General features: G+C 42.0%; 1 protein-coding gene across 1 annotated transcript in view; it reads right to left on the bottom strand.

Annotated features, from left to right (window-relative positions):
• ARFGEF2 (ADP ribosylation factor guanine nucleotide exchange factor 2) overlaps nucleotides 1-19908 on the bottom strand; it is a 55677-nt gene that overhangs the window by 17944 nt on the left and 17825 nt on the right. The window contains exons 8-24 of the mRNA XM_039498585.1: nucleotides 18800-18951; nucleotides 17636-17766; nucleotides 16784-17018; nucleotides 16399-16498; nucleotides 15961-16100; nucleotides 13683-13791; nucleotides 12398-12599; nucleotides 10871-10982; nucleotides 9985-10190; nucleotides 8881-8965; nucleotides 8610-8781; nucleotides 6682-6833; nucleotides 5351-5479; nucleotides 4700-4858; nucleotides 2270-2417; nucleotides 934-1033; nucleotides 59-99 (exon numbers count right to left, since the gene is read on the bottom strand). Of these exons, the coding sequence (XP_039354519.1) occupies nucleotides 59-99; nucleotides 934-1033; nucleotides 2270-2417; nucleotides 4700-4858; nucleotides 5351-5479; nucleotides 6682-6833; nucleotides 8610-8781; nucleotides 8881-8965; nucleotides 9985-10190; nucleotides 10871-10982; nucleotides 12398-12599; nucleotides 13683-13791; nucleotides 15961-16100; nucleotides 16399-16498; nucleotides 16784-17018; nucleotides 17636-17766; nucleotides 18800-18951 (2373 nt within the window). The remainder of the gene's footprint in view (nucleotides 1-58; nucleotides 100-933; nucleotides 1034-2269; nucleotides 2418-4699; nucleotides 4859-5350; nucleotides 5480-6681; nucleotides 6834-8609; nucleotides 8782-8880; nucleotides 8966-9984; nucleotides 10191-10870; nucleotides 10983-12397; nucleotides 12600-13682; nucleotides 13792-15960; nucleotides 16101-16398; nucleotides 16499-16783; nucleotides 17019-17635; nucleotides 17767-18799; nucleotides 18952-19908) is intronic.

The following is a 19908-nucleotide window of genomic DNA, read 5'->3' as shown; positions in this document are numbered from 1 at the left end:
GAGTTTTGGGTGTCCTACTGCAACACAGTTAATTTCCTCATATGTTCAGCATACATACCGATTGCATTTCCATCCAACCGGGTTGATCCTGTAAATATTCTGTAGAACAAATCAAGATGTGTGATAAAATATAATTTATATTTTAAAAAAAGAAAGGAAAAGAACATAACAGACTAAAGTATTTCCAGGTAAAAAGGTCCAAGTTTATAAAGAAACCTTGATGCTGCAAAATAGACTAGTAAGGTAATGCTTTGGATTTCCAACAGTGACTTACGGGTGGAAAAAGTGAACTATGTACAGGGAGGAAGTAAAAAAGGAAAGCTGAATATAGAGGTCAGCATGGTCTAATAGACTGAGGACACTGATGCATTTCAGAAACCTTGACTTGGGTTAGTTACCCAGCAATGGTAAAAAGTTTAACTGTAAAGTAGTGGCTCATGGCCAACATTAACAGGACAAACCCAGTGTAGCTGAAAGCCTTTATAAAAATCACCAGGTGTGCATTACAAAGGCACCAATTTAATGAATTCTGGTCGCCATTTCTCCACATGGAAAGGGTTAAGAATATTCTCTCTCTCTACTTCCCACCCTCAAACTAACTTGCATACGTTCTTTTTTCCAATTATCTAGTTATCAATGGTAACACCAGACTAGTTTACTATTAGAGTATTTCACTCTCTTTAGTGTTGCAGGACTGAAATTTAAAAAACAAACAAAAACAAAAACAAAAACACCCACCAGAATATTTTACCATCATCAGATCCAGGAGATTTGGCATCATTCAGGGTGAATGCCAACCTGTTCTTAAAAGGGTTTTAAAAGTTAGGCTTTGAGAGCCAACCGCCCTGTCAGTCTGCAAGGGGAAATCAGGACAGTTTGGGTAACTCTTGATTTGCAAGTCACTACAAACAGAAAGAGAAAGCACTACAGTACCTGTCCACTGCCACCACCACACTTTGTGAACTGGTCTCGCCCACAGACTCCTGAATGCTGGCCATATGCCTTTTATCAACTCCACCACCAACTAGGTTACCTGTAATAAAATATCAGATCCAATCTGAGGAAATAGTCATAGTTAAATACCAGCAATATGCTCAATTTTATACAAAACAGGAATTCAGATGGGTCCTGCTCCCAAGAAGCTTAGAATTTTCTGACCTATAGCACCTGTTCTATGTAATGATGCACCTGGATTATTCTGCATGTGAAGATCCAGTTTCAAAGCAGTGTACCTCTTAAAAACATTCACTGCCTGAAAATTATTTCAACAAGTTCATAACAAAAGTTATGAGCACATAAAGATTTTGTGGGGGAGGGCATAGAGCTGTTTTAATGGATACAGTTTTGCATCCTTAATTTTGGTGGCTAGTATCCATTTTAAGAAAGCTGGCCATCAAGATTACAATAGGCTTACAAATCATCTTTAACATTTGAGAAATGCATTAGTAGTTAAATAACAGTTGTCATGACAATTATGCCTAAAGGCCTACAATAAAAACATTTGAATGCAATATTTGTAATTAACCTACAGTAACACTGGTACTAAATAAACATTTATAACTGAATATGAGCAATTAGTACTGGGCACATGTAGTTTAATTACATTAATATACATTATGTGATACTGTCTCAGTGGAACTCTAGAGTACTTCTACATTAAATGTTTTTTCATGGAGAGTGTTTATTTCTTTTCTCAGGTAAATGCAGACTACCATCACCCCTTAGTCCCCCCTTACAAACCAGATTTTAGACTATGCAACGTACAATAGGGTGAAATATAACTTGAAAACCATCTATCGCCACATCTCAAGGCAGAAAATTGTTAGTATCAGCAAAAATTTTTAGTATTCAGACAGATTTCAGTAATTTCAACATTTTTATTTCAAAATGGAATGAAAAAAAGTAGAGCTTTTAATGTCTGTAACAAGACTATGGCCATACCAGATCTGATTTAACAGACAAGTTATGACCACACTCAAGTTCCTACAAGGCAGTTACTCTGGGTAGTCTATGAAGTAATTTCTCATAGCTGATTTATAGAAACTGGAATGTGTTCAGATGTTTAATCATTACCAAGCTAGTTGAAATAATGGCTACTTTCTTTAATTATGTAGTGACATTAGTCTCCACACAGTTAAAATGAAAGCAGGTAAATATACGACCCAACATCATGTGAAGAACTGATCATTCGTTCTCATAGTGACAAACGTTTAGGTTTAATTAACTTGGTAAATGCAGGTTTGTGAAGTGACAGAGCTATTAATCTTACCTAGTCCCAGGCCCATGAATTCTTCTCCTCCAGATGTGTAGCTTTTAATGCTGCCTTCCCTTTCACGCCCAGAGCCAGATAAGTATCGAGTTTTAACCCCAGTCCCTATAAGCTGTGCTAGTTCCAGCTGGCTGATGCATTTCAAGATCTAATAACAAAGGCACATTTCAATAAAGTAAGTGACCGCTACCATGTTTTACCTTACAAGACTTCACAGGTTCGCAAACCATTTTACCAACACTAAACCTCAACACTTCTGTGATATAGGCAAATATTACTGCTAATTTACAATGGAATTAAGCAATTTGCCACAGATTACAGTGAGTGAGTGGCAGCTGTGAAAAACAGAACCAAGAAGTCCAACTCTTAGTTCTCTGGTCACGAGATCAAGTTTCTTTCTTAGGGGGTGGTTTAAGAATTTATACATTATGGGGCTTATTACCCACTAGGTTCTCTTCCCCATACAGATAAATAAGTGAGCTCCCATTACTACAAATAGCAGCTGCAATGAAATTCCCACAATGCATCAAGTAAAGACGATCGCAAGTTTATAATAGGATCATGATTCCAATTTGGCTCGACAAATCTTGTCTTCTACTTCAGTTCTAGCCCAGTCTCTCAGAGCCCCCCCATGCACCAAGGAGCCTATCTACTCTCTCCATGATAATGCAAAATTTATTAATCTCATGAACACAAACAAGAGACTAGATTCAATATCTAAATGCAAAATTGTTTCTCAGAGTTGAAGCAGCTGTAAAGATCACTGGCAACATATACATAGATACCAGATACTGGCATATGCCATCAAGGCAGAATTCATGGCCTTCTACTCTAAGACAGGCCTTATTCTGAGGAGCTAGAGAAACTGCCCTGCTAGCTCAGCCGATCAAAGAGTACTTATAATATCTTCAACTAGTCAGATATCCTTTCCAGTAGAGGACAGTGCTGCACTCATCCATTTACTTAGGTACTTATATAGTCTCTATTGATGTAGCTTCCAAATATCTCCCAACTATGTGAAGACAGAAATGACTTTCCTTCCTTGACTGTAGGAGACAGCTTGATTAATTTATTGTGGGTTAGGGGAGAAACGGGGTCTTTGTGAAGAACTGAATCTCTCACACAGTGTCCATCTCATTTAGCATTTACTGCCACTAACATAAGTTTGCTTCCTTCCTGCTTTTTCTCTACTGCATGCTGTCCTAAGGATACGGTTATTCATGTGGGCAGTGGGGTATGAGAGGATGCCAATTCATTACAATGGCGACACACATAACAACATTAGGTGAATTTTATGCTTTCAGTGGATCACTTTGAAAGAATGTTGAGAGAAATACAAGAGGAAAAATTAGTTGGACTATGAGGAAATGGAAACACCTCTTGCCCCCAGTTTCTGGCATCCATTATGATGCCTAAAATTAAGTTTTAGACAAGTCTAAGAAAAACTGAAGAGGAACTCTGGACAGAGTAAATGTACAACTAGTCAAGACACTGTGTGCTTTATTATGAACTGAACCTAAATTCTGCAGCAAGGTCCTCCGGATTGTGCAGAAATCTCCAGATCAGTAAACAAAACGATACAAGTCCCAATTTTTGACTATTTTCATATTCTCTTAGTCACAGCAGTCTTTGTATGTTTTCAGATTCAATTCAGTTTTACTCTTCTCCTGTTTTTCCATTTTCAATGTACTAAAGGGGTATGCACGGACAATAACTGCACTGTAGAGATTTCTGTAAGGAAAGGTGTAAGGGATTGACTAATCCAGGGGAAGGCAATCTATGGCACACAAGCTGATTTTCAGTGGCACTCACGGTCCTGACCACCGATCCGTGGGGCTCTGCATTTTAAATTTAATTTTAAATGACGCTTCTTAAACATTTTAAAAACCTTATTTACTTTACATACAACAATAGTTTAGTTATATATTATAGGCTTATAGAAAGAGAGCTTCTAAAAACGTTAAAATGTATGACTGGCACATGAAACCTTAAATTACAGTGAATAAATGAAGACTCGGCACACCACTGCTGAAAGGTTGCCGACCCTTGGACTAACCATATATTTTTCTGCTACAGTGAACAGCACAATAGTTTACATGTTGACTTTTGAAACATCACTGGGTTTCAGAGGCAACACTCCACTGAGGTGAAGAGTGTTTCATGCTGTCTACAAAAAGCACAGTACTGGTTTCACTGTTCATGTTTGAGCTGCCTTCACAACTACAAAAAGGCTAGAAAGAATTTTATTAAACAGTGAAAATGAGATGCCAGTGCACAGTTTGCAGAATAAATCCCTTCATCACAGCAGAGTTCTCTGGTGCTGGAGTTTCAAATCCTGTGGGCTGTGCAAACAGTAGGCAGAACTCGAACAAATGTTTGGTAAGCTGTGAGTGCACACTGAAGCCTCACGTTTACTATTCAAGTTTTTACCTCATGCCAGGAATTCCCAAGATAGTTGCCATCTGTATGGGCCACAGTAATAAGTGTCTTAATGGTGTCTATGTTTTTCTGTTTCATTTCTGTGATGCTAGAGCTGGCAGTCAAGAGTGAGAAGCGAGCAAGGGCCTGCACATAGGCATCTCGTTCAAGCTAGAATGCAGATACAAATATGAGAATAGAAATAAGCCTGAGAAATTGAGATGTCTGCAAATACTAAAGAAAAAACACCCTCCCCCTCCCGCAAAATGCACACAACCCCCTCAGGTTTGGGTACTTCCCTTCCAAGTATGGCTCTGTGATTGCAATTATGGCAAAGTATTTCCCAGACAATATAGTACAGAAGAGCTGGAGACACACTAGGAAATGATCTTAATAGGAGCATCAGAAGTGGGAGGCATTTGAGGATTAAGAATAAACCCCCACTATTATCTTTATTTATAATCCAGAGCTCTAGACACATTAAAACTAAAACTGTTCTGCAAACAAAAAAACATTATACGTGTTGATTAGCAGAGCAAGTTATATTCACTTGCTTGAGATAGCTTACACCAAAGTAACATTTTTATAGTTTTACAATTACAGATGTCAGAGGCCATGATGGACTCCAGTGACCTAGACATAGCATGTCTAACATATACAAACCTGCATTCCGAAAATGCAGGCTATTCGGATTGCACATCGAATTCCTTCCAAACACAGAGATGCAACTTCCGTGTCATCACAGTTCTGAAGGCCAACGCTGTAAGCTGCCAACAATGGAGTCCAGACAAGCTAGCAAAAAGGAAGCCCTTTTAAGTTTAGTTTCATTACCACCAAATCACGATTCTCCCTAAAGCAGTGGCTAGTGTAGACATTGCCCATGCCAACACTGTATCCTCCCATTCACATAATGAAGTACCAGGATGCCATTCACATACTTTTTCTACAGCATCTAGAGCAGGGTGGGCAAACTATGGCCTGCGGGTTGGACCTGGCCTATCAGGGCTTTGGATCCGGCCCGCAGGATTGCCACCCCTGTGGCGCCGCAGGGCTAAGGCAGGCTCCCTGCCTGCCCTGGCCCCACGCCACTCCAAGAAGTGGCCGGCACCACATCCCTATGGCCCCTTGCAGGGGACGGGGGGGGGGGGGGGGGTGAAGGGGGGCAAAGGGCTCCGCTCGCTGCCCTCGCCTGCAGGCACCGCTCCTCACAGCCCCCATTGGCCGGGAATGGGGAACCATGGCCAATGGGGGCTTTGAGAGAGGTACCCACAGGCGAGGGCAGCACATGGAGCCCTCTGCCCCACCCCTCTTCCAGGGGCTGCAGGGACATGGTGCCGGCTGCTTCCGGGAGTGGCGCAGGGCCAGGGCAGGCAGGACGTCTGCCTTAGCCCTGCTGCATGTCGCTGCCATCCCAGAACCGCTCAAGGTAAGCAGCACCAGACCGGAACCTGCACCCCAACCCCCTCCTGCACCCTAACCCCCTTCTGAGCCCCCTCCTGCACTAGGCACCCCTCCTTGCACCCCAACCCCCTGCCCTGAGCCCCCCCACATGCCACACCCTTCCCTGAACCCCCTCATAAACCCCACACTCCTCCTGAGCCCCCTCCTGCACACCACACCCCCTCCCACACCCGAACCCCCTGCCCCAGCCCTACATTCATGGCCCTGCATGTAATTTCCCCACCCAGATGTGGCCCTCAGGCCAAAAAGTTTGCCCACCCCTGATTTAGAGTATATTAATATCCCTTATAAAAAAAACAAGACTCTTTTCTGCCTCCAATACTCCCAGCTCTTCTCTTCACACTCCTGAGCCAGAGACTCTCATGGCAGAATGCAACACTTTTAGTCACATCAGAATATTGACACCTTCATAAAAGAGATGCACTGCTGCACTCTATGGCTCAGTTATCACAGCTCTCAACGAGGCACGTTATGGATTGAAGAGGATTACATGCCCTAACAAAGATACGTGACGGAGAAATCCATACACTCACTTTGAACATGGGTCTGACGTGATCCAGGTGAGTGGCACTAGTAAAAGGAGCCTTTGCATGGCTTACTGCCTCCATGAGGGCTTTAGCCGTTTTAGCCATTTGCTCCATCTCCAGGTTGTACAATAACCGCCGCTGCTTCTCATTGGCTACATCTATGAAGAACACCACAAAACCTGCATCACTATATGTATTTTTCCTATCAGGCTCCATTCCTTAGTTCTGGGTATCAGATGCTGAAGGGAGATTTTTTTAATTTTTACCTAGAGATTGCAATTTAAGGAAGCTTGTTCAGAAGCTTTTGGATTTACTCAAGATGCTGTCATGGGACTTTGCCTTTCATATAAAGTGTAAGCCTTGGGGTAACAAAAACAAAAACACAACCATGTCTAGTACAACAATCCACATATATCGTAAGGTACAGTACCGCAGTTATAGAGCTCTTCCCTTAACAGTCTCCCACACTTTATGACCTGCTTCATAGAAAAAGTAAAATCCAGAGGCGTATTTTATTAAGTCATTTAGTTCACGTGAACTACATAAGAATGCTTTAAAGTCTCAAGTTTGCAAAGCAGATGCTACGGCTATGGCTATGTCTACAGCAGAGAGCTTACAATAGCGCCACTGTACTGATGCAGCTGTGCTGTTGTAAGATCTGTAGTGTAGCCACTCTATGCTGATGGAAGAGAGCTCTCCCGTCAACATAATTAATCCACCCCCAATGAGTGGTGGCATTTATGTTACCGGGAGAAGCTGTCCACACCAGCACTTATGTTGGGGTAACTTATGTTGCTCAGAGGGGTGTTTTTTTCACTCCCCTGAGCAACATAGGTGGGAGTGTAGACAGAGGCTATGTCTACACTGGCAATTGAATGACAAAACTTTTGTCTTTCAGAGGTGTTTAAAAAATAAATAAATAAACCCTGAAAGACAAAAAGTTTTGCCAGCGACATGCACCAGTGTGAACAGCGCTTTCTCGGCAGGAGAGTGCTCCTGGCGACAATGCAAATGCCACTCGCTGGGGGTGAATGTTTTTTGTCAGCAGGAGAGCCGACAAGCAGCAGCTACACTGCGCGACTTTTAGCGGCACAGCTGTAGCAACACAGCCATGTCGCTAAAAACTGTGTAATGTAGACATAGCCATAGCCTATTAAAATAATCAGTGCTGTTTCTTTATACCTGCAGTCATAGCACTTCAGGCTGTGACCTAGTTAACTCTCAAGATAAAGAGAGTCAATACCTGAATGTAAGACCTCGAAGGAGCATGCAAGCACTGAAGGAGGAAGTGCCGATGATTTGGTACTTGGTTCTCTTCCTTCAATTAGCACTACATTAATTGCCCAATATGCTATTAAAAGTACAGTGCAGCTGGAGGTGCTGTCATTTGGATGCGACATATCATTTAAGTCCTCAGCTATTCTAGGTACAGAAAAGTCACCTAACTTCAAGTGACTTTAATGATGTTGCCAACTGCTAAGCTCTCCCTGTGTTATCATCTCAGACTGCAAACTCCTTAGGAACAGCAAATCAGTCTCTCTGAACTATGAGGTGCCATTGTTAAACATGGCACAACATGAGAGAGTCACATAAAACTCTGAAGAAGACTGTCAGCTCTTTTCTCCTGGCCAAGTGCCAACTTAGATTATTACATTCTGCCTCCCTTAAGTCCCTCTTCTTTTTCAAATAGCTACAGCATTCTTCACTTCTTCTCCTTAACCGTGTTCAGTGGTGCTAGGAGCTTTTACACCGAAGTGGCCACATACCAGTGGCCATGTTTCAGCATTGGGTAAAGTGGTCCCCAAATTGCCAACACTTGGGTGAAGTACACAAAGGCTAAGCTGAATTAACGCATTTTATAATGTTAATCCTTGAATACGAGATACTATAAAAAACACTCTGAGCATTATATTGAGTTTCTAATTAAATCTTACTTGGCTTAGTAGATTTAGTTGTAATTGCATATTCTTTTGTCTCTTTCATTGCAATTTTTTTCCCTTCTATTTCTTCATAGATAGTGGACAGATACTCTTCTGGCAGGTCTTTACTGTCATTGATTCCTCGATTCATTTTAATATATTGCTCTTTTGTCATTTTATTCTTTACCTGTCAACAGGTGAGATGGATAAAAATTCAGGTGTCAAATTTTGAGAACAAGTTCTAGAGAAGAGCACTTGTAGCAGTTCTATAGTGATTTTTCCCTACCTGGGGACTGTGCAAGTCTGTAGTCAGCATTATAATAGAATATGCTAAAACATAGGCAGTGTCAGCACTAGCAAATAGGGTTTGCCTGAAACAGAGAAACACGTTTTAGAGTTCTAGATCTTCAATCTATTAGCTCTCTCTGCGCATGCAGGGAAAAGACGCAGTTCAGAAGCATTACACACTCCTGACACAGTAAAGCCCGACAAGGAATCTCATACTGTAGCCTTTCATATTAAAATAAGTTTATACTTAGCCCAGCTACTGCTTAATATGTACTGAAAGCTACAGCAAGGCCAATGAAGGGGAAAGGGAAGAATTTGTGAAGCCATACATTTACAAGATTACAGAAAAAGGCAATTAAAAAAATGCTATTTGTTACTATTCTTCCATCTTCTTCCACTGTTTTCAACAGCAATTAGAATAAGATTTATCCACTAGCGTACTCACATCCAGATTTCCTTTCTAAATATACTCATTTTTATTAAAACAGTGATGTGTGACTGATCTGGGAGTGGAAATTGATTAAGTCTGGATTCTTAAGCAGACAATGTCAAAGTTTTCAAGCAAGAATTGCATTTTCAAATTTGTTTTAGAGTAAAATGGTCTATATTATCACAAATTGGCCCATCCATGCACATTTGCCTGGCTGAAGGCAAGTGGGAAAATGCCTCATTACACAGAGACACATTACTTACCAAACTAGATTTTTAATCTCTCTCTAACAAACAATTACGGCTCACAAAACTTTGATTTTGTTGAACTGATTAAGTACAACATGGATAAATAGGATATGTAGTATCTGAAGCATTCTTGATCCTATGCACCTGTTAGAAAGTGCTCTCTGAAGTGCCAATACTGCCACACCTACTGTTCAAGACTCCATGATGATTTAGCAGCTGCCTACAGGAACATCCCACAGGTCTTCCATTTAGCTATAGAACAGGTATAGCATGGACAGCAGCAACAAAATCTGCCCCCACACATCCCTGCAATGTGCCTTGCCCTTGTGGGGCAAGCACGAGTCAAGCCTTGCTTTATTGCCTACGGCTGCCAACAAGGTGACCATTCCTAAGACAGTTTATCCAATATGATGTTTCAAGTTACCCTTGGTTGCATTCAATGTATCTAGCCGCAAACTTCTCCATTAATCTATCAATCTTCTGGGCTTCGCCTGGTAACCGAAAGCCTTCCAGAAATATACGCAGAGCAGAGACAAAGTCTTTCCCACAGAAATCAAGCTGGTCTACGTAGGCATACATCACCTCCTTGTTAAATCTACTGCTCTCCCCTAGAAATTCTCCAACTTGGGTCTAAATACAAGAGAGACTGTTATGAATATTATGTATCAAACTAACTGTACCTTCTCCCTTTTCTATTTCAATGAACTTATTGTATAACAGTTGCACTGCAGTAAATTTCATAATAAGGTTGGTATGTTGCTCATGAGAAGCAGAGCCACTGTTGGATATGGAAAGTCAAGTCTGGTCAACCATCACAACATTCCATTCAGTGTCATTAACACCACCTTTAAAAGTCAATGCTGTAAAATAACCGGCTCCAGTAAGAAGCCAGCTCGCTCTTCTGGCAGATCTAAAAAAAGCAGCATTAGTAGGCATGAAGGGAATCTCACCCAGTCCTCCATTGCCAAAAGAAAAGATCTGCAAAGAGCCTAAAAGGAGTATGTAAATTGGGAGCAGTGGTGCGGAGGCATAGGCGCAGGCACCCAGGGCTTTGCTCCCGGCATCAGCTGGGGTCGGGGGCTGGCTTTCAGCACCCCCTCTATTAAAAATGTTCCAGCACCACTGTGCAGTGGTGGTTTGAGATTAACCTGGGGGGAGGGAGTTGAGAACCTTCATTAGATTCTCTGCCATAAAAGGTAATTAAAGTAAGGTGGCATGGAATATGAAAGCAGCAACAGTTGAATTGCTGGGGAGAGGGAAGGAATATCTTCGTAAAACAAATTAATCGCTTAAGTAGCATTCAGTCTTACAAAACACAGACGTTCTTCTTGGTGCAGAAACTGTGCAATGTCTTCTGTTGTAGTGCCAAGCATGCCCTGTTCTTGAAGATACTGTATTCCTCTTTTTGACTTTTTGTTAAATCTATTCATACAGACAGAATATACAAAAAATTAAATGAGAGGCAGAAAAGCTATAGCTTACACCTGGAATACCATTTCCCAAGACACTATGGTGCATAAAGTTTACTTGCATCTGCAGAGCCCTTACAAAAGGAAGGAATTTAAAAATCACATAACTATTCACCTTAAAGGTGGAAGTAAAGAAAAGACGTCTGGACATTTTATTTTTTTATTTGGGGGGGGGGGGGTTAATGCATTAGCTAGGTAACACTAGACATCCCACCCTGCGTATTATGTGGTACATTCAAAGACCACTATTTTAGAATTAAGGATGTCAAGATAATTTAGGTTTAATAAAAAATCCTGATTTTTCCAAATGCTATTAATAGAAGTTTTTTCATAACATAAGAACAGTTCTAAGGAGGTTTGTGCGCGTTTGGATGTTTTTAAAAAGGAACACCCTTCTACAGCATTTGAAGCATGGCAATATCCAGGATAATGTAATTTTTTAAAGCAATTATAAGACAAATGTACTTGGACCAATCATTTTGTGTGTGTGTGTGTGTGTGTGTGTGTGTGTGTGTGTGTGTGTGTGTGTGTGTGTGTGTGTGTGTGTGTGTGTGTGTGTGTGTGTGTGTGTGTGTGGAGCACAAAGGGCGAAAGCACTTGCAGAATTTCAGTTTTCATTAGTAATACAACCAAAGAGGATTTTTTTTTTTTAATATAGCAATTTGAAAGGGTCATTGCCAACTTGAAGTCCACCCATTTTTTTGAATTAAAGAGCAGTCATATCACACCTGCTCCAAACCAATTAGTAATTTACAATCACTTAAAAAAAAAAAAAAAAAAAGAGGTTTCCTCTCTTTTGTGGCTGAGTCGGCCTAAAAGGAGACGACCACACAGTTGTGTCAAGAGCACAGAGTGAACAAAATCATCCCCCAATTCCTTTTAGTTACAGTAGACTTCGAGGACATCTACACTGCAATAAAAACCCCTTGGTGCAAAGTCTCAGAACCCAGAGCAACTGACTCAGGTACACAGGGCTCGGGCTGCAAGGCTTAAAACTGCAGTGTAGATGTTTGGGCTCAAGCTAGAGCCTGGGCTCTGACACCTGCATGGGGGATTGATCTCAAAGCCTGGTCTCCAGCCTGAGCCCAAAACATCTCCACTGCGATTTTTAGCCCCGAAGGCCAAGTTAGCTGACCCAGGTCAGCCGCAGACATACCCCTCAGGAGTTAGCTTGTGACAAGAGTAGACAAAGGTTTTCAGAAGGAAGTGTAATTTTTAGTTGTCAGTGCTACTTTATTATGACAAGTGTCCCTTTAAACTGAACAAACACGGTTCCTGTAATACATAGTGACTACATCAGAAACAGTGAAGATGCATCCGACAGACATTCACACTAGTTAGCCTTTATTTCCTTGCCAATCCACTTACAATTCTATCCCATGTTCAATTATCTCCTTTTGTTGCTTGATGACCTCAAACTGCTCAGGATCATCAGGGACAGCAGTCTGGATGCCAATGCTTCCAATTCCTGAGGACACTGTCGAATCCAAGGAACTCACACTACTCCGTCTTCTTCCAGTCTCCAAACATTTACCCTCACCCATTTCCTGATCTGAAGGTCTATCTGAACCTGCAGGTAGGCGAAGAGTACAAGAAGCATAAGAATTATTAGTGAGAAAAGCCAACATGCCCCCAAGGAGCATGTGAGAACACACACACACACACACACACCCCTCTTAAACCATCTGACCCCTCTCTCTCCAGCAAAACAGCCACCAAACATTTAATCATTAGGGGCATCTTATGCCCCATGCCACTTTCCTGAAGCAGTGAGGGAGAAGAGTGGAGGAAAGATCTCTGCGCCTCCACCTAGTAAAGAAGGGTGTACAGGGTGCAGAAGAACAGCTATTGCTACTTACAATAGCACCAGTTTCACCACCTAAGTGGTCGGGGGAGAGCTGGCTAGCACACTACTCAATATGAGGGCTCCACCTTGTGTGTGGTTTTTTTTAAACTATTTGAATTCCTGGGGCCTACAGACACTATTAGTGCACATAAGAATTATCCTGTTCAGTCTCCTGCTCAACTCCTAGAACCGCAGCTTTTAAACAGAAAAAGAAATATCTGTAAACAGGCATCTTTCCTCATGTTCACTGTGAACTATCAATCAGTTTGTAGACAAGACACATTGCTTTTCATAGAGCTTTGATATTCCTCAGTCTACCAAGTATGCTGTATTTTTAATCTTAAAGCTTCCATAAGTTTTGCTAGCTGTTAAAAAAAAAGAAAAAGAAAAAGAAAAAGAAATCCATGTCTCAAGTAGCTTACAAACCTGTCAGTGGATCTGCCAAAGAAGTGAGGATCACACACCAGGAATGGAAAGCAGAGTAAAGACGACATGGTTTACTGAAATAGGACTTTTATGCTTAACCAAATAGCCACAAAATCCTATTTCTGTAACCAATGCTCTGTTTCCCCACCTCCTCATTCAGAGTGTTTTGTCAAGTCCATTATCTAGACTGTAAGCTCTTCAGGGCAGGTACCTCTATTTGTTTCCTATGGAAACACACAGCACACTTGCTAGTGTTATAACAACAGCAAAAAGGTGTACATAAAAAGTGATATACATTTATTTGCTGGACACACATTTGGACTGACATCCACATTTTAAATGCATTTTTCTACTGTTGGAGGGTGGGGTGGAAAATCTCACCAAGACTGGCCTGATGGTTAGGGTTCACATACAGGTCTTTGCTCCATTCGACCATGCACTTTAAAATTGAAACCAAACATTCAAGACCTTTTTTCCGCAGGCTGAGTTCCTGCAGAAAAGAAAGAAGAAAAAAATAATTAATCACACTGTACTGGACAGGTCAAGTCCTAGATACTAAAATTTAGAATTTCTGTGCTGAGACAAAATACATCAAAAGCAGGAAGAGAACAAGCCAAAAAATTCTCTCTCAAGATTTTACGGGTGTGATTTAACTAAAGAAACAAACTCACCTCAGAGAGACTTAATAGTAGAGGAGAGCTGTTCTGATGTACAGCACTACTGTTGGCTTTAAACACCAGTAATGACAGCTTGTGGGGGTTTTTAAGCTTGAAACAATTTTAGTATATTCAGTTGGAGAGCCATATTATATGCAACTATTGATAAAGCAGTGTTTCCAGGGGTAAAGTGGACTGTTTCCCTGCTGTTACCATAACCTCAAAGAATGGGAGAAGAGACTAAGGCAAGAATATAATTGGGGCAGGAATACAGAGCTACTTCAGTTCTTTGATCTAGCAATGTTTTATTGACATTGGCCCAGGCCTGTCTCTAGTAAGTCCTGGATCAGGGATCACCAATTTTTAATCCTTGTAACTGCAAGAAATATTGTTGTAAATAACAGTCATATTTTCTAAATGCTACTACTAAGAGCTGCAAACGGATTTACAATTCAGACCCTCTCCAAATAAAAGCAAATAGGTGCATCCCAGTAAGTGAGCTGCACTGCATTACCTTGACAGGCAGGTAATCAAGCTATAAATCCTCAGTCAGTTTCATTCTCTGGCCAACAAGGGGATTGCAGGGGGATGGTGTTAATGGATCTGTGACTGTGGGGCAAGAGGTGCGTTCAGCTCCAAGGTGAAGAATACCAATGAGTGGTCCCTACAGTTTGCTTTCAGCACTACTGTTCGCAAGCAGTAGGTCACCATAGCGCGGGGTCAATATTGGAAGGATAGTTTTGCACTCACTGAAGAACGATGGTTATTCCCCATCATTCTCTACGGCTTGGAGAGTGCCATTTTAACAAGGGGGGGAAAAAAAAAACAGCTTGTGATGAAGAGGTGATTTCAAAGCCATGGTCTCCACACAATGCAAGTACTGTAACCCAGAATGTTACTGCTCTCGGGGTAAGCCACAGAAGGAAGTCAGATGACTCAGTCACATGAGTGATGAAGTAGGGAGAAGCCTCACATCATGGAAGCGTTGACTCTCCCTTAGCACCCCCAACAAAAAAGAGTGGCTTGAACATGTATAATACAGTATTTTCATTGGGCATTCAACCAACTAAATTCACTAGGAGATGAAACAATAGGATGACCTCCCCGGTGACTCTCAATAAAACCGACTGTAGCCACGTTGCACACTATACAAGTAAAAACTAAGTCAGCGGTGGGCAAACTTTTTGGCCCAAGGGCCACATCTGGGAATAGAAATTGTATGGCAGGCCATGAATGCTCACAAAATTGGGGATGGGGTGCAGGAGGGGATGAGAGCTCTGGCTGGGGGTGTGAGCTCCAGGGTGGGGCCAGAAATGAGGAGTTCAGGGTGCAGGAGGAGACTCCGGGCTGGGATGTGAGGGCTCCGGCTGGGGGTGCAGGCTCTGGGGTGGAGCTGGGGATGAGGGGTTTGGGGTGCAGGAGGGTGCTCCAGGCTGGGATCGAGGGGTTTGGAGGGCGGGAGGGAGATCAGGGATGGGGCAGAGGCATAGGCATAGGGAGAGGCTCAGGGGTGCAGGCTCTGTGCGGCACTTACCCCAAGCAGCTCCCAGAAGCAGCGGCATGTCCCAGCTCCAACATGGAGGCGCGTCCAGGCGGCTCTGCACGCTGCCCTGTCTGCAGGCATTGCCTCTGCAGCTCCCATTGGGTGCAGCTTCTGGCCAATGGGAGCTGCAGGGGGGCACTTGGGGTGGGGGCAGCATGCAGAGTGGAGCCCCCTGGCTGCCCCTATGCATAGAAGCTGGAGGGGGGCCATGCTGCTGCTTCCGGGAGCTGCGTGGAGTGGTACCCAACCCTTTTCCCCGTCTGGAGCGCCGGAGCAGGGCAAGCCCCGACCCCGCTCCTCAGCGGGAGCTCAAGGGCCGGATTAAAACAGCTGGCAGGCCAGATCCAGCCCGCAGGCCGTATTTTGCCCACCTCTGAACTAAGTGCTACTCATTATTTAAAGGAGGTGGCATTGAAGGGAAAAATCAGAGCTGTATTATTTCCAATGTTGTTGCTCTCACCTGCAGAGGTGTCATTCCCAACTCATGTCCACTGCGTCCCTGAGCGATTTTAGATAAGTCATTTACAAGGCGTTCAAAAATATTAGCAGCATTTAAATCACAGTCGTAGTTAACATAAATATCCACCACACACTGAGCATCTTAAAAATGAGAAAAATCAGAGTATTAGAATTCAAAGATATAGAACTTAAAAAAAAATAGGTGGAAAGTATGTTTTTTAAAACATGTTCATCACCATGATATCACAGCACAGTTATTTTATGCATCATTTCTTGATTCAAATATTTTGAATTAAAAGACAAATGCTTCTCTAAGAACACACACTTAAAGCTACCACTACTCTGATATTAGCTGCCTTCAGTATTTCCAGATCATTGTCAAACGAAAAGGAAAGTTATTCTACATTGTGAAGAACAGGTAACTTTTATAACTATATACCTGCACAAATTCTAGTCAAGGTCTGAATCACCATCCATTTGTGCTCAAAAGAACTTGAGGAGGTCTCCAAAATATTCAGGAAGATCTCTTTGAAAAACACCTGTGCACAGCAAATGAGACAAAGACATAATGTCTGCAGTTTTCTATTGAAGAATTTTAAAAAACATGCTAAATGAGCATATTCATTTGTACACAGTAATTTCACTTGGAAGAGAGTCTTCATCTCATGCATATCCAATTTGTAAAGTAGGTAGTACTTCAAGGTGCAAAGAAAGCAAAATTTTGAAGCAGCAATTTTAAAGTATTGTGTTTGCTTTGCATTATTAGTAAAATGTATTGAGTTAACAGAAAATTTGTAGGCAAAATGAAGATAAAGCACTCTTACCTCAATCTGCATTTTTAAATGGGTCTTAAAGTTTGAAAGCAGTGTGAGAAAGATGGCAAGAGATAGCTCAAAGACATCAGGAACAGAAGAGACCCCGTTTTTAGATAATGCTACACAAAGATATTGCTTGATTGCATTGATGAACATTTCATGTGTCCTGAATACTCCACCAGCATTCTGCAATACGGAGAGAAGCAGCTGGAGGGACACTATCTTAGAACGCAACTCATGGGATCTGGGGAAGAAAGCAAAAAAGACTATCGTTAAAAAAATAGGTTACTTTCATCTCTCTCTCTCACACACACACACACGTATGTGTATAAGTTACACTGACTCTGAAGGCCAAGTGAAATGAGCACTACCTCAGTTCATTTCACAGATAACAGCTTGCTTGACTTCTCTGCTGAGAATGCTAGGGAAGAACAACCTTCTTACCTTGGAGATTCTTCTCCTTCTAGAGAATATTAGATGCTTGCAACCCATGGGATTGGGTCAGTTACTCCTGCTGGTTCCATTAAAGCATAGGATTCAAACCACAGAAGGAGTTCTTTCTACAGATCTGCAGAGATACTACATCTAAAGGGAACTTTTGTTGAGACCACATGAACTACAGCATAATGGTTTCCTGCAGTACTGCATCCCTCTGCTATTTGGTTTCTCCAAGTAAGAAGGTTTGCATACAGGGAATTTTCAATGCAAAAAGAGATCTCGCAATGTATTCAAAACAGGAGTGTAACTGGGAGTTCTGGATGACCAAGGCTGTACAATGAAGTACCTAGACAATCTGATTCCCTTTGTTCCTAAAAATAGCTATCTGAAGAGCATACAACTCAGTAAATATAAGCTCATTACTTGGGATCTGGTGGTCCATCACCAAGCGGTTTCATCGAAAGCTTGCACAGTGACCGGAACACAAGGAAGGCATCTTTCTGCAGGATATGGGAGAATTTGGCAGCTGACTGAGATCCAGGTACATCTGTTTCCTAATGAGCAAAGAACCACTACATCAAATCTTCATTACAACAACTGATAAGGTGAAAAAAATTAAAGAGTCACCATAAAGCGAAGTTTAGCCACAAATTTTAGTTCAGCAAAAGTCATCTTTACACAAGCTAGCAGGAATGCAATAATTTATTTTTAAGTTCCAGTGGAATCTGTGTTTAAAGAACAAAGTCATCTGTCTGCAGTGTTCATAACCAAAGCAGCATCATGATGTAAGAACACTCCAAAGTGAAACTAATTTGTTTACACTATCCAGTGTGAGAAATGTAAAAGACCACGCAAACAGAGCAAATTAGACTTTTTTAAACTCTCGGTTTCAATAATCTAAGGGTTTGGCTATTTAAACACTTCGTTTGTGGCAAGTTGGGGCGTAAATCTACTCTGCACAGCCAGCTAGTCACTAAGTGTCTGTGTGGACACTGCTGCTGCACACTGAAAGTTCCCTGGAGTAGATCAAAGCACACTAGGGAACTTTTAGTGGGGGCCACCAGGGTCTACATGGACACCATGCATGGCAAACTAGTGTGTGGTATATTTACAGCCCAGACTGACACGAACTACATGTTCATTTAGACAACCCCTAAGATGCTAGTAATATAAGTAAGTGCACTTAATTTTTATTCTTACAGCCCCTTCTAACTCACCATATATTTGAAAGGGTTGTTTTTCCAAGTTACCTATCAAAAAGTAGTAATTCCAAACTTTCAGATGAAAAACTGAAAGCCACTAGGATCCAGGTATTGAGACAGAATAACTATGTAGATACATTAATATCTACAGGCATTCAGGATGGGGATTATTTTATCACTATTCAGACCACAGCACTCATATGAAAACAATGCAACCTGATCTTACTTTCATGCTCTTATAATGCAAACTTTCAGGTGGCAAAGCAAAAATTAAAAACATACTGTTCCACACTCAATTTTAAATACCAAATGCTGTCCTTTTGCACACTTTCTGATTGATCTTTTTCCCCAAAAGAAATCAAGAGTCTGGGTTTTTTGTTTTTACCAGATTATCCGTGGAGGAGACAGACTGTCTGTCATCTGGAATTCCATTCGTTTGGACATTTTCATTAATACCACCAGCAGGGGCAAGATCCACTGCTTCTAATTCAGATGGGGGAGTAGCTGTTTCAGCTGCAACATGCTTTTCTTCAGCCACTTAAAATTTAAAAAAAAAAAATTAGACGAAAAGCCCAAATAAATACTTGCAATAATAAATTCACTAAAATATCAATGTCATACAAATTCTTAGGGTGCACAGGTGACACTCTTGTGGTTGATGGACAAGAGAAGCACTAATCGACTAGAGGGAGCTTGTCTCAGCGTTAGCCAGAGGAAGGGTTACTGTGATACAGTAACTCCTCACTTAACGTTGTAGTTATGGTCCCTGAAAAATGTGACTTTAAGCGAAACGATGGTAAGAGAATCCAATTTCCCTATACGAATTAACGTGAATGAGGTTAGGTTCGGTTCCAGGGAAATGTTTTCACCATACAAAAGACTACACACACACACACACACACTTTTAAACAAACAATTTAATACTGGTACACAGTGATGATTGTGAAGCTTGGTTGAGGTGGAGGGTGGGATATTTCCCTTACTGCTAAATGATGAACTAGCAATTGGCTGAGCTCTCAAGAGTTAACTCTCTCTCTACACAAGGCAGCAGGAATGGAGGGAGATATGCACATTTCCTTTAATTACATTGCCTTGTTAATTAGATCAGCTTGCTGAGAAGGCAGCTGCTGCAAGCTCCCTCCGTCCTGAGACCTGGTATGTCCCCCCTGCTCTATGGAAGATGGGGTAAGCGGGGTGCAGGAGCGGGGGGGAGGCGGGCACCATGACATTAGCCCCCCTCTTCCTTCCCTCCCCCCCCCACAGCAAGTAGAAGTCTCGGGAGCAGCTCCAAGGCAGAGGGCAGGAGCAGCATATGGCAGGGAGGAGGGGCAGCTGCTGCACAGGGAATTTAGGGGAATGGGGAGCTGATAGGGGGGCTGCTGGTCCACCCTAGTTCCAAGCCCCCACCAGCTAGCTGCAATGGGCTGCTCTTCCTGCAAGCAGCAGACAAAGCAGGCAGCTGCCAAACGATGTCAGAAGGGAGCATTACACAAC

This window comes from Mauremys reevesii, linkage group 13 (assembly GCF_016161935.1).
Source record: "Mauremys reevesii isolate NIE-2019 linkage group 13, ASM1616193v1, whole genome shotgun sequence".
Taxonomy (NCBI): domain Eukaryota; kingdom Metazoa; phylum Chordata; order Testudines; family Geoemydidae; genus Mauremys; species Mauremys reevesii.
The sequence above is the reverse complement of the archived record's forward strand: the minus strand, read 5'-3'. Positions and strand labels throughout refer to the sequence as shown.